Source organism: Panthera leo, chromosome A2, assembly GCF_018350215.1.
Source record: "Panthera leo isolate Ple1 chromosome A2, P.leo_Ple1_pat1.1, whole genome shotgun sequence".
In the NCBI taxonomy this organism is placed as follows: domain Eukaryota; kingdom Metazoa; phylum Chordata; class Mammalia; order Carnivora; family Felidae; genus Panthera; species Panthera leo.
In genome coordinates, this window is record NC_056680.1 from 155732309 (window position 1) to 155745054 (window position 12746).

Consider the following 12746-nt stretch of genomic DNA (forward strand, 5'->3'; position numbering starts at 1 on the left):
ATGACCTGAGCCAAAGTCGGACGCTCAACCCACTGAGCCACCCAGGCACCCCCACATACACTTGATGTTAGACCAATTTTATGCCTTTTGATTCCCACATCAACGGATGAATAATGCTTGTATCCATCCCCACAGTATGGATGGGCACTCCCAACAGTATGTGGGACGTAAGGGGCCTTCAATAAACACTAGTGCAATGATTCTCAGCCGGAGGGGATTCTGATCCCGCAGAAGACATCTAGAAATTCCATCACCTCAAATAGTCCTCTTGTACCAATTTTCAGTCACTCCCCCTCCCAGCCTCAGGAGAAACCACTGATCCACTTTCTGTTTTCTCTGAAAATTTCATACAAATGGAATCGTACAACGTGGAATTCTTGGCACCTTATTGATTTCATAGCTCTTTTTACACACGGATAATTAGCTTTTTGACTATGAAATGAACCCAGATATTTTTCCCAGTTATTTTTTGACGTAATGGAGTTTGCCAAACGGATTTTTAAAGTTATGTATTGAATGTTAAAATCTTTTAAGGTTTCTGCATTTAGTATCACAGCTAGCAAAGCGGTCTCTACTCCCAGATTTTTTTTTAAGGTTTTTCCATAAATTCCTCAGGTACTTTAGTGGTTTCTTTCTTTAACCTAAAATATTCTAGGGGTTCCTGGGTGGCTCAGTCAGTTAAACCTTCGACTTCAGTTCAGGTCATGATGTCGGGGTCCAGGGGTTCGAGCCCCGTGTGGGGCTCTGTGCTGACATCTCCAAGCATGGAGCCTGCTTTGGATTCTGGGTCTCCCTCTCTCTCTCTCTGCCCCTCCCTGGCTCGCACTCTTTCTCTCAAAAGTGAATAAATGTTAAAAAAAAAAAAAAAAATTTAAGAAATAGCCCTTAAAAAAAACAAAAACAACAAAAAAATACTCCATCAAGCTAGAGATGTTCCTTGTGTAAGGTGTGACGTATAGGTCAAACTACGTTTTGCTTAAACCTCCCAGTTGTCCCAATACCACTTATTAAACAATCCATCTTTTACTTACTTGGAAAGGCAATTTGTCTAAAACATCTGTGGTTTCAAATACTTAACTCCAAATTACATGATTAAAGCTCTCGTGATGTTTTGAATGCAGACAATATTACTGATGAGGATTTGGTTTACATATACCAGGCCTTCTTCACCCCTCCAAAGTTTGATAATTACATCATATTTAGTTCCTTTACTAGTTATTTTTGCTACTTTAAATAATTGGCTTACATCACAATTTCTTGTTCCAATAACTCTAGTCAGTGCCTAGACACTCCCCTCAACAATATGAAATAATGGTGTAAAGAAGTGTAAATATTTTTGTTGTTCCCACTCTGTATTATCCACAGGGCCCAATATAATAATAATATTAATAATAACAGTGTATGGAGGAAGGATATAGAGACTCAGATTATGTTTTACCATGCTATGATTTATAAAATAAATATCCATCAGTCCATATGATATAAACGAATGATTGAATAAATACATACACAAATACATAAATGGAACAATTCTCTTTTCAGAATTTCAATTAATAATTGTAGAAGAAACAAGGGAAATAGAAAATCACCATTAGAACACCACAGTAATAACTGCTGCAGGCAGAATCTACTGATGAATGATAAAACTGGTAGGTGAAAGTTTAAGGAGGAATAGGACATTTCATACCTTCAAAGTATCTCTCCCAAAACATGTCTTAAATACTATGGTGGTTTTAACATACATCCACAAATTATTTGATGTCCTTCACAACCAACCCCACCTCCAGACTGGGCTGCACTTAGTGACTCCCTTCTAAAGAATAGAGTAGGGAAAGGAAGAAACAATGATTTTTACAGTAGAGAAACTTGACAAGTTTTCTCCACCTTACCCAAATGGTCAAGGTTAACATGGGTAATAATAAGTCATGTTGGTATCAGGAACCCCCTGACACAATTCAAGGAAAAGGGCACTTCACCTCTGTGGCATACTTCCAAAAAAAGCAGAATTCCAGCCTAGTCATGAAAAATCATCAAACCGGAAATTGAGGGACATTGTACAAAATATGTGACTAATGGTCTCCAAAAGTGTTAAGGTCAAGAAACACAAGAAAAAAATCAAGAAACTTTCATAGATACGAGAGGAGACTAAAGAGACATGACAACTAAATGCTAGGTGGTACCCTGGAACGGATCCTGGAACAGAAAAAGGACATTAGTGGAAAACATGGTGAAATCCAAATGAAGCCCATTATCTAGTTAATAGTACTGTACCAATGTTAATTTCTTAGCTTTGATCCTTATACTAAGGTTATGTAAGTTGTCCACGTCAGGGAAAGCTGGATGAGGGGTATGCAGAAACTCTCCGTACTACTATCTTTACAATTCTTTTGTAAGCCTAAAATTATTCCTAAAAATTAAGGTTTTTTAAAATATGGGATATTATTTAAAATAAGATATTATCATGGAGCTAAATTTACTCTTGGATACTTTTAAATTAATATTAACTGAAGAAATGTGTAATTTTTCAGTTTCAGTGATTGCAAAGCAATTAGTTCAATTTTCAAGTAGGTGAAAATAACATTCTATCTCATTTCATTTCATACTTTCTACTCTAGGTAAATGTTTACACTGCCCTTGTATTCTGATGGCTTAGGGTTGCTTTTTCTCCTGAATATGCATGAGACGTAGAATCTTTATTGTTATGTGTTTTCCCATTCATAAAATCAGAAACATTAAGAATAATTTTAATAAAATTAAATGGAACTTTAAAAATTTGTTTCTTTGGGGGGCCTGGGTGGCTCAATCTGCTGAGCATCCCACTTTGGCTCAGGTCATGATCTCACCGCTGGGCTGGTGAGTCTGATCCTCAGTTGGGCTCTGTGCTGTGACAGCTCAGAGTCTGGAGCCTGCTTCTGATTCCCTGTCTCCCTCTCTCTCTGCTCTTTTCCCACTTGCACTCTGTCTCTCTCTCAAAACTAAACATTAGAAGGAAAAAAAATTTTTTTAACTGTTTCTTTGCAGTCAATGTAATCCCAATATAAGACAATATGACATATTCAGGAATACAGATAGGACACACCATTCCCCATTATTCCTCTTATTATTGTTGCAGGGAGGCCTCCTTCTCTCCTGCACTCACTCTCAGAACATGCACTGATTGTCAAATATGTTCCAGGCTAAGCTCTGAGAAATGCAAAAGAAATGTATAATTTGGGCACTTCTTACTCGGCCCTGGTCCCAGGAACTTCCTGCAACTTCCAGGTAACACAAATAACTAACACGTATCAGCCCTTTTCTTCTCACAAGGCTGTGTGAGGTAGGGGTTATCATTATGCATCCCCATTTTTTTAAAAAAATTTTCATTTTATTTATTTGAGAGAGCACATGCGCAAGCTGGGGAGGGGCAGAGAGAGAGAGAGAGAGAGAGGGAGGGAGGGAGGGGGAGAGAGAGAGAGGGAGGGAGAGAGAGAGAGGGAGGGAGGGAGAGGGGGAGAGAGAGAGAGAGAGAGAGAGAGAGAGAGAGAGAGAGAATCTCAAGCAGGCTCTGTGTGTTCAGCGTGGAGCCCAAAGCAGGGCTTTATCTCACAAATTGTGAGATCATTACCTGAGCCGAAATCAAGTCTTGACTGACGGAGCCACCCAGATGCCCCAAGCAACCCCATTTTGGGGAGGGATGAGGAGGGGGTCCTCTGTGTGGCTCCCACAGGTAGGCTGACGGGCAAACGTGGAACTCTTGATTTCCGCTGGCGTCATAATCTCAGGATGGTGTAATCCAGCCCCGGCTTCTGGCTCTGTGCTGGGCCTGGAATTTACTTGAGATTTTCCCTTTCCCTCTGCCCCTCCCCCACGCTCGCAGGAGCTCTCTCTCAAAAAAAAAAAAAAAAAGAAAGAAAGGAAAAAAAAGGGATGAAGAAGAAAGTGAGGTTCAGAGACGTCAAGTGGCCTGCCAAAGGAGCACAGCTAAACGAGAAACACAGTCCACATCTCAAACACCCGCCTGGGCCGTAGACTCAGGACCAGGCCAGAGACAGCCCCGCCCTCACGCGCCAAGCGCTCCCCAGGGGGCGGTGCCCACCCGCTCCCGCCAGACGGCCCCGCCCACACGACCTTCGGCCAGACTTGGCCCAGGGCTGTCTTCCTCGCGCGGCTGCGCGGCGGCGGGCGGAGAGCGGAGGGCGGAGGGCGGAGGGCGGGTCTGCCATAGCACGCCTGGAATCCCTACACGAGCTCGGCGCGCCAGAGAGGACCTCGGCTGCTGCAGCATGACGCCCGCGCCGCGCACTCTGGAGCTCTTCTACGATGTGCTGTCCCCCTACTCCTGGTTGGGCTTCGAGGTGACTCTGGGAGCCCCCTCGGCCGGGGCTTGGAGGGCAAGGGCGGAGGCAAGGGCGGGAGCGGGGCGCGGGGACCGAAGTCTCGTGAAAGGCCTGGCGCTGCCGGACGGGGTTTAGGACACGCGATAGAGAGGTGAAGCGCTGAAGGTCACTTTGTGTTTTTAAACGGGATACGGTCGCTGGGTCCAGGTCGAGCCTTTATATTCTAAGGCAGTGGTTTCCCACGGCGGTTTGGAAGAAGACGGGTAACTCCAAAGTATCAAAGAGAATTCCATGGCACTGCCACCACTTTTGGGGGGCTGAGAGTGAAAAGTATGGAAGCCGTCCACAGAAAGATCCTGCGATCGATTTCTTGGGACGGAGCAAAGTTCATGGGATTGATTTCTAGCAATGAAATTTAGGGTATCCACAGAACCCCTACTCTGCGCTTAGCCATCTTCACTCTCTCCATCTGACACAGTGGCTCCCCATCTCTGCCTCTGCAGGTCCTGTGCCGATATAAGAAGCTCTGGAACATCAACCTGCAGTTGCGCCCGAGCCTCATTGCAGCGATCATGAAAGACAGCGGTGTGAAGGCGGTCGCCTTTGGGACCGCGATTTGAGGGAGGGATGGCTTCAATTGGGTCTTTACATTGGCACCTGTAGCTCGTAATCTGCCCTCTGGTCAAAACCCAGGTAGCCGGCCCCCAAGCCTGGGACCCTCACGTGGTCTCTCACCAATGTCCCCAAATTGCCATTTGCAGGAAACCAGCCGCCAGCTCTGCTTCCCCGCAAAGCCCAATACCTGCAAAATGACATCAGGCTCCTGGGACAGCATATCCAGGTTCCCATCCAGCTCCCCAAGGATTTCTTCTCTGTGATCCTTGAAAAAGGTGAAGACAGTGGGATACAGAAGGGGTATCTAGTGAAAGGCAGCGCATTTGGAAACTAGTGGCAGGAAGTAAGGGCTGGCAACCACATGAAACTGAAACAAACCTGGGGGAAACGCAGGTCAGAGTTGAGTCAGCAGAAGCTTATGGGGACAGAAGGGGAGAAAGAGCAGGTCAAATTGGCTATGAGAAATTTGGGTGGGAGGCTGAGGGCAACTGAGCTCTGGGGATGTCAGAAGCATGAAAGAGCTGGTCCTTCATCAGAAACAAGCCAGGAGAGCCCACCTCTGAGTACCTCTGCCCTGCAGGAAGTTTATCAGCCATGCGATTCCTCACCGCTGTGAACCTGGAGCACCCAAAGATGCTGGAGAAAGTGTCCAGAGAACTATGGATGCGCGTCTGGTCACGAGTGAGGACAGAACTCTGGGAACCTGCTTGGGAGACCCTGGATGGTGTTCTGACCCTCCCCAGAACCATTTCCAGCATCCTGGTCCTGCCTTTCCCTCTTGTTCACTGGCCTACTTGTCCCCCGTCTCCACCCTCTCCACCTCCTTCCTGCTGAGTGTTCTCTTCTTCTCAGGATGAAGACATCTCGGAGCCCAAGAGCATCCTGGCTGTGAGTATCCTGGCTTGTCCCCACTCCTCTCATAGCAAAGCTGAGAACAATTGGTGTTTAGGGGCAGAGAGGGCACAGATTTCATATTCAGTGCAAGAGGTCATAGTTATTAGGGGAGAAAGCAGGTCTGTGTTTGGGAAGCCAAATTACTGAAAGGTTGGAACTAGGAGGACACACAGAAGATTATCTCATGGTTGAAAGGGGAAGTGCAAACTTCTGCATGGGTAGAATTTATCTCATGAAGGAGTCAGTGGGAGAGAGCTGTTAAATGGTGGCATCCCCAGATGGGGAGGGATGAAGCATTGGCAATCTTGGCCCCAGAGACTCCAACACAGACCACACCAACATAGCCAGAGTAGAAAGCAGGAGACTTTACAGACAGACTTTAAAGAGACTAAAAGAGATAACCGGCTCAAGCCAGAATTATACAAAAGCCTGAGTGAAAACAAATAGAAATAGCTCAAAACATTGGAATGTGTGCCAGCCATCGATGAGGTATATAAAAACTTAAGTTTTTCATTGGAATTAAATCGGGAAATTCAAAATAATAATTTCCCTGCAGTTTACAAAATGATAGTCGAAGCATATTCAGATTTAATACATAAGATGGCAAATCACCAAAAGTACACATACAAAGAATGGCCAATATATTCCTCCACTGTTTTTATTCCTGCAGAGTATATGCCCAGGCTTGCCTTTCCACTTATGAACAATCCTTTCCCATGCCATCATAAACTCTTTGAAAGTACCATTCTTAGTTTCTACGTAGCATTGCATTTAGTGGGCAATTTTGTTTTTTTGTTTTTTAAGCATTTTGTTTACTTAACCATTCCCCTGTTGTTGAACATTTGGTCTGGGACACAATTCTCTCATGTAGACAAGTACGAGAAAGATAGTGTCACGTTAGAATACACTGCATAACTTTGTGTTTCCTCCTCCAGGTTGAGGAGGTCAAGCAGCAGTGGTTCTCATCCTCAGCTGTATATTTAAGTCCCCTAGAGCACCTGGACACTGCCTACCAAAAGTTCTGATGTAATTGTTCCAGGGGGTGATTTGTGAATGGGATTTTTTAAAAGCTCCCTCGGGAGATTCTAACGTGCAGCCAAAGTTAAGAACCCCTAATCCCAAACGATACCAACAAACCCCATACTGAAGCCTTTGTTATTGTTAGCCATGCAGGAAGCTGTATCCCTGTGCTCTGCTCAGAAGTCCTCCAGAAATTCCATGAGAATCTGTAGCCTAGCCCTTGAGTCAGAAGAGCACAAGATATTCAAGAATTCTGAGAAATAAGAAGGCAAGAGCCCAGACTTACTGTCAGGGGACCTGGATTCTAGCATTGGCTCTGCCACTAACAAGCTCTTTAATGCCAACCAAGTCATGGACTACCTCTGGATAACAGTCCCTTCACTGGTTTCTAAGATGCCCCCTGGCTTTAAATTTCTACAGCTATGACTCTGCCACCTGTTCTTTCCACCAGTCTCAAGATTTTGCCCCTCTTAGCAAAGCTAGACCTCCACTTGTGGGTGGACAAAGGCCTTACCATGAAGATGGGAGCAGAAAATAAAAAGACCAGAATTTTCTGGTCCCACTAATTCAGACACAGTTGTGTTCCCTACCACATGCCCTCAGGCTGCAGAGAAAGCTGGCATGTCTACAGAACAAGCCCAGGGACTTCTGGAAAAGATCTCAACACCAAAGGTGAAGAACGAGCTCAGGGATACCACCAACGCAGCCTGCAAATACGGGGTGAGCAACTCCTGATGTGGGTCCCCAGCCCCAGTGCTGGAGACAGGATGAGAATCTGCTGGGTCCCCATGCACCTGTCCCAGAAGTTGCTCCCAGCATGAGTCCTCCCAGCTCCCAGTCAACCCTCATCCTCTCCCTTCCCAACCCATAGTCCATGGAGAAAAAGGGAGGGAGCTGGATGGCAAGAAGAAAGACAACATCTGAGAGTTAAAACCAGAAAACTCCTTAGAGCCAAGGAACTTCTTAGCAATCACATCTTTGGCTACTTTGCTTCTATGACCTCAGACAAGTATTGACTCTTAGCCTTTGACCCCAGCCTAATAAACACCTGCTCCATCACTGCTTTCTCCAGGCCTTTGGGCTGCCTGTCACCGTGGCCCATCTGGATGGCCAAACCCACATGCTGTTTGGCTCTGACCGGATGGAGTTGCTGGCACACCTGCTGGGTAAGTTACAGGTTCGTGGTGAGCTGCCCTTGACCCCAGCCCCACCCCATTATATCAGTGGACCAGAATGACAGATGCAGAGCAAAACATATTCTATGCATTTCCAACAATGAAGCCTCATACACAGGGGTCCTCAAAGTTGAATGGGGAGAGGCCACCTTCACCCCCACAGAAAAGAAGGAAGCCAAGCAGAGGTCTCCTTAGAAAACCCCTGAGGCTTGTGGGGCCAGCCTCTAACATATGTGATTTTCTCCATCTAGGAGAGAAATGGATGGGCCCTGTGCCTCCAGCCATAAATGCCAAAATTTAAGGATGGCCAAGGGAAGCAAAACTACTGGAGTAAAAAAGTAGATAATCTGCTTACGCTTCTTCCACTGTGTGACACTAGCATTCTGGTTTTCCTGTCTGACAGCGGTTCCTCTGTGGCCCTGGGGATGCCGGGGAGGGGGACTGCGTGTTACATCATCTACCTTAGTCTCATGACTGCTTTTACTTGCGTGCCTCACAAGTGCCTTTCAAGAGCCCCAAACTCTACTTTCTCTCAGAATAAACCTAACATCATCAGGCAGAATATTTCTGTGTCCTGTCTGGTGTTTGTGTGTTCTTCCTACTGTCATATTCTGTCCACTCTGAGTGTTTCTAAACAGCTTTTTCCGTACTGCCAGCCCCACTGCTGCCCTCAGGGCAGCTTGTGTGGAAGGAGCAGGAAACCATCCCTCTTCAGGGACCGAAAACTAAATAACCAGTTTGGTACCTACTGCCTTCTAACCAGTCATGGTGCCTGAGAGGGAGCCAGAGCATGGCTGAGCTTCTACCCAGATATTTGAACAGCTCCAGCTACACTGACCAGCAGAACAAGGGCAAGGCAGCACAGGGAGACAGGCTGGAGTTGCCATGGCCTGGGCAAGGTGCTCATCCCACAGAGTTCCCTCACCCACAAAGCAGATTTCGAGAAAATCCCAGGGCCTCTCTCCCTGGAACCCCTGTTCCTTCCCATACAAACGTATAGTTTTCCCGCTCACTCAGTTATTTATCCAAAGGCCCGGCTCTGTTTGTGCCAGCTATGCAGTAATCAGAATACCCTGTGTTTCAACAATCTTTGGACTTCTTTGAGAATACTCTTTATTCAAAGCTGAAACCACACTTAGGCATCTGTTGGAAACCAGGTGTGGAGTTTTTGATGGCTCAAAGGTTGAGAGGGTTTAAGAGGGGATGCCTTGTTCCCTCCCTCTGGCTCTTTCTAATTTCCAAGCTCATTTGCCCCTTTTATTCCCCATCATTTTCTGTTTTCCTCCTCTCCCCTTTTCCATTATTCCAGCATACTCTTGGATTTCAAGTTATCCTTACTAGGCTTAGCTGCTAACTAACCAGAAGTACATCTCCAAGTACACACTCCATCTTTCAAAAGAGATATCGTGACATGTACATCTAATATTAATTTAAAATACGGGGAAATGTCCAATAGTAAGAAACCTAAGAGCAAATTAAAATGTTACATCTCATGTATTTATGTTATATATTCAAGTATATAGAAGTTCTCATCTATGCTGAGAGGACAGTAGTGGAGACAAAGTTTTATGAATAAAGGTGCTGATCTCAGCATTGTTTGTGGTATCAAGTACCTTAAATATCTAACAATAGGCAGATGCTTGAATAGTTATGGTACATCCAGGATGTAATGTTTCATAACTATCAAAAATTACACTTGTAAAGAATTTTAATACTGGGAATTCTTGGGATATATTATTAATTGGAAAAAAAAGATTAAACTACATGCTATGATCTCAATTACATGTTGACTTATAAAAAAATATTACAGAGGAAATCAATTTATTAATCCTGGAATAAAATATGCCAAGATGTTTCCATTTCATTTGTAGACTTTTTGAAATGATCGTCTTTTCTGGCAAACAAAAATGTATATATTTAATGAAAAAATACAAGAACTTCTGGATTCACATTTGGCTACAATTGTGCATCCTTCCCATTGTTTTTGAAACATTATCAGTTGCTTAACTTAATCCCAAATTTTATCCCAGGCTAATGTGAACTAATCTCTTACTGTAGACGCAGGCATTTCCCAGGTCTGCCCAGTCTTCCTTCAAAGGTCTAACATCCTATTTTCCTAATCCAATAGTAAATGTAATCTTCTCTGGAGGAATGAGACAATTTCTAGACTAAACTTTACAAACACGCTCTGGATTATAATGTCTGAACTTCTGCCAAATAGAATCCAAAACAAGTGTATTAGGGTTCTCCAAAGAAACAGAAACAGTACTACCCTTGAAATCATTGTTGCATTATATGCTAACTAACTTGGATGTAAATTTTAAAAAATAATAAAATTTTTAAAAACATAAAAAAAAAAAAAACCCAGAAACAATAGGGTATTTACCCATGTATATAAAAGAGATCTATTATCAGGGGTTGGCTTACATGACTATGGAGGCTAAGAAGTTCCACGATCTGCCATCTGCAAGCTGGAGGCCTGGGAAAGCGGGCTGGTGGTGCAGTTCCAATCCAGAATCCAAAGCCTGAGAACCAGCAGCACCTGTGTCTGAGGGCAACAGAACATGCATGTCTCAGTTCAAACAGAAAGAACAAGTTTGCCCTTTGCTTTTTTGTGCCATTCAGGCCCTCAATAAACTGGATGATGCACACCCACACTGGTGAGGGCCACCTTTACTCAGTCTACCGATTCAAATGCTAATCTCTTCTAGAAGCACCCTCACAGGCACACCCAGAAGTATTGTTTTATCAGCTCTCTGGGCATCCCTTAGCTTAGTCAAGTTGACACATGAAATTAACCATCACAGTGAGAAAGGGGAAAGCCCCCAAATGCAGCTGTATTTTTAAAATAAAGGAACACTCTTCTAATCCAAAAGCTTCATACTTAGTTCCTTCCTCTCCCCTTCTGATCAATAGTTGTAGTGTAATATAAAATTCATAGTTATGTCAATACTTAGAATACTGAACCACTATCTTGCACTGGAGTTCAAATTCCAGGCTTACCAAAATAACATTATACTTCTAAAACAAACTTAGGTAGAACTTCTAGAATGGTATTTTTTGACAGACTCGAAACACAAGTGTTAACAAACAACAAAAAGTATCACATTCATGTGGTAAAACAAAACAAAAAAAAACCCAGCAAGCTATCAGGTGAAGAGTCTCCCCTTTTTCATTTCCATTTGTACTCTCTGGTTTTTTTGTGTGTACCCAGAAATGTTTGTATTTTTTAACACATGAATGTCAGCCATAAGTCAGTGATTCAATATACCCTTCATCCAGTTTCCCCAATGGTAACATCTTGCACAGCTATAGTATAGTGACACAAACAGAACATTGACATTGACGCGATCCATCAACCCTATTCAGATTTCATCGGTTTTTCGTGCACTCATTTGTGTATATTTAGTTCTGTATTATTTTATTGTGTACGTGACCACCATCACAAGATATGAAATATTTTGAACATAAGGGATCCTCATGCTCCCCCTTTTATAGCTAGCGCCACCTGCCCTCCCCACTTCTCTAAGCCCTACCAATGACCAATCTGTTCTTCGTATAGTTTTGTCACTTCAAGAGTGCCATATAAATGGAATCAGATTGGCTTATTTTCACTCAGCATATTCCCTTCAGATCCACACAAGGTGTTGCGTGTCTCTGGTTCTTTTTATTGCTGAGTAGTAGTTCGGGTATGGATGTGCCAATTTGTTTAACCTATTGAAGGACACTTAGGTTGTTTCCAGTTTGGGGCTATTACAAATAGACCTGGTATGAATATTCTTGTACAGGTTTTTGTGTGCACACAAATTTTTGTTTTTCTGGGGTAAATGCCCAGGAGTACAGTTGCTGAGTCATATAATAAGTGCATGTTTAGTTTTATAAGAAACTGCTATACTTTTCCTAAGTGGCCATGCCACTAGAAATGCACGAGTGATCCAGTTTCTCTGCATCCTCACCAGCATTTGGTGTTACTGCTATTTTTTATTTTAGCCATTCTGATAGATGTGTAGTGATAGCTCACTGTAATTTTAATCTGCATTTCCCTAAGGGCTCATGAACATCTTTTTGTGTACGCTTTGCCATCTGTACATCCTCTCCAGTGAAATTTCTGTTCGTGCCTTTTGCCCATTTTCTAACTGGATTGACTGTTTTTGAAATGTCAATATTGTTCTTAATAGTATATTTTAAAAGAATGTACATTTTAAGACAACTGAGAGAAAGTAACAGAGACTGGATATTAGATGATACTAAGGAATTAAGTGTGATAATGGCAGGGTGGCAGGCACAAGTAAGTTCTCATCAATTGGAATTGCATTCTGAAACATTTAGGGTAGAGGTGACGTGCTGCCTTTTAAAAAGTTGGGGAGGTGGGGCGCCTGGGTGGTTCAGCTGGTTGAGCATCCAGCTCTTGATTTCTGCTCAGGTCATGATCCCAGGGTTGTGGGATCAAGCCCCAGTGTTAGACTCAGTGCAAGTGTGGAGCCTGCTTAAGATTCTCCCTCTCTCCCTCCCTCCCTCCCTCTGTCTCTCTCTGTCCTTTTGCCCCTCCCCCCCCCAAAATGAAAAAAGTGGGGGAGGTGGAAAAAATAGATGAGACGATTATTGGAGCTGAGTGATGGGTACATGAAGAGTTCATTATACTATTCTTTCCTCATTTATGTGTGTTGGGATTATTTCCATAATAATGTCTTGAAAGTGTACTGAGGGGCACCTGGCTGGCTCAGTC

At 43.7% G+C, this 12746-nt stretch overlaps 1 protein-coding gene across 1 annotated transcript; it reads left to right on the forward strand.

The window, feature by feature from the left end:
- The first annotated feature begins 4149 nt into the window (after window positions 1-4149).
- On the forward strand, window positions 4150-8584 carry GSTK1 (glutathione S-transferase kappa 1). The gene is made up of 8 exons (XM_042926939.1): window positions 4150-4334; window positions 4820-4901; window positions 5078-5206; window positions 5512-5612; window positions 5784-5819; window positions 7449-7565; window positions 7918-8011; window positions 8272-8584. The coding sequence occupies exons 1-8, from the start codon at window positions 4263-4265 to the stop codon at window positions 8319-8321; spliced, it is 681 nt and encodes a 226-aa protein (XP_042782873.1). The 5' UTR covers window positions 4150-4262; the 3' UTR covers window positions 8322-8584.
- Window positions 8585-12746: the final 4162 nt, after the last annotated feature.

Bases quoted from the DNA above. Each gene is read 5' to 3' on its own strand.
- GSTK1 (XM_042926939.1), top strand. From the start codon at position 4,263: ATGACGCCCGCGCCGCGCACTCTGGAGCTCTTCTACGATGTGCTGTCC. The intron at 4,335-4,819 runs GTGACTCTGGGA...CTGCCTCTGCAG, and splicing joins ACTCCTGGTTGGGCTTCGAG to GTCCTGTGCCGATATAAGAA. The intron at 5,613-5,783 runs GTGAGGACAGAA...TCTTCTTCTCAG, and splicing joins GGATGCGCGTCTGGTCACGA to GATGAAGACATCTCGGAGCC.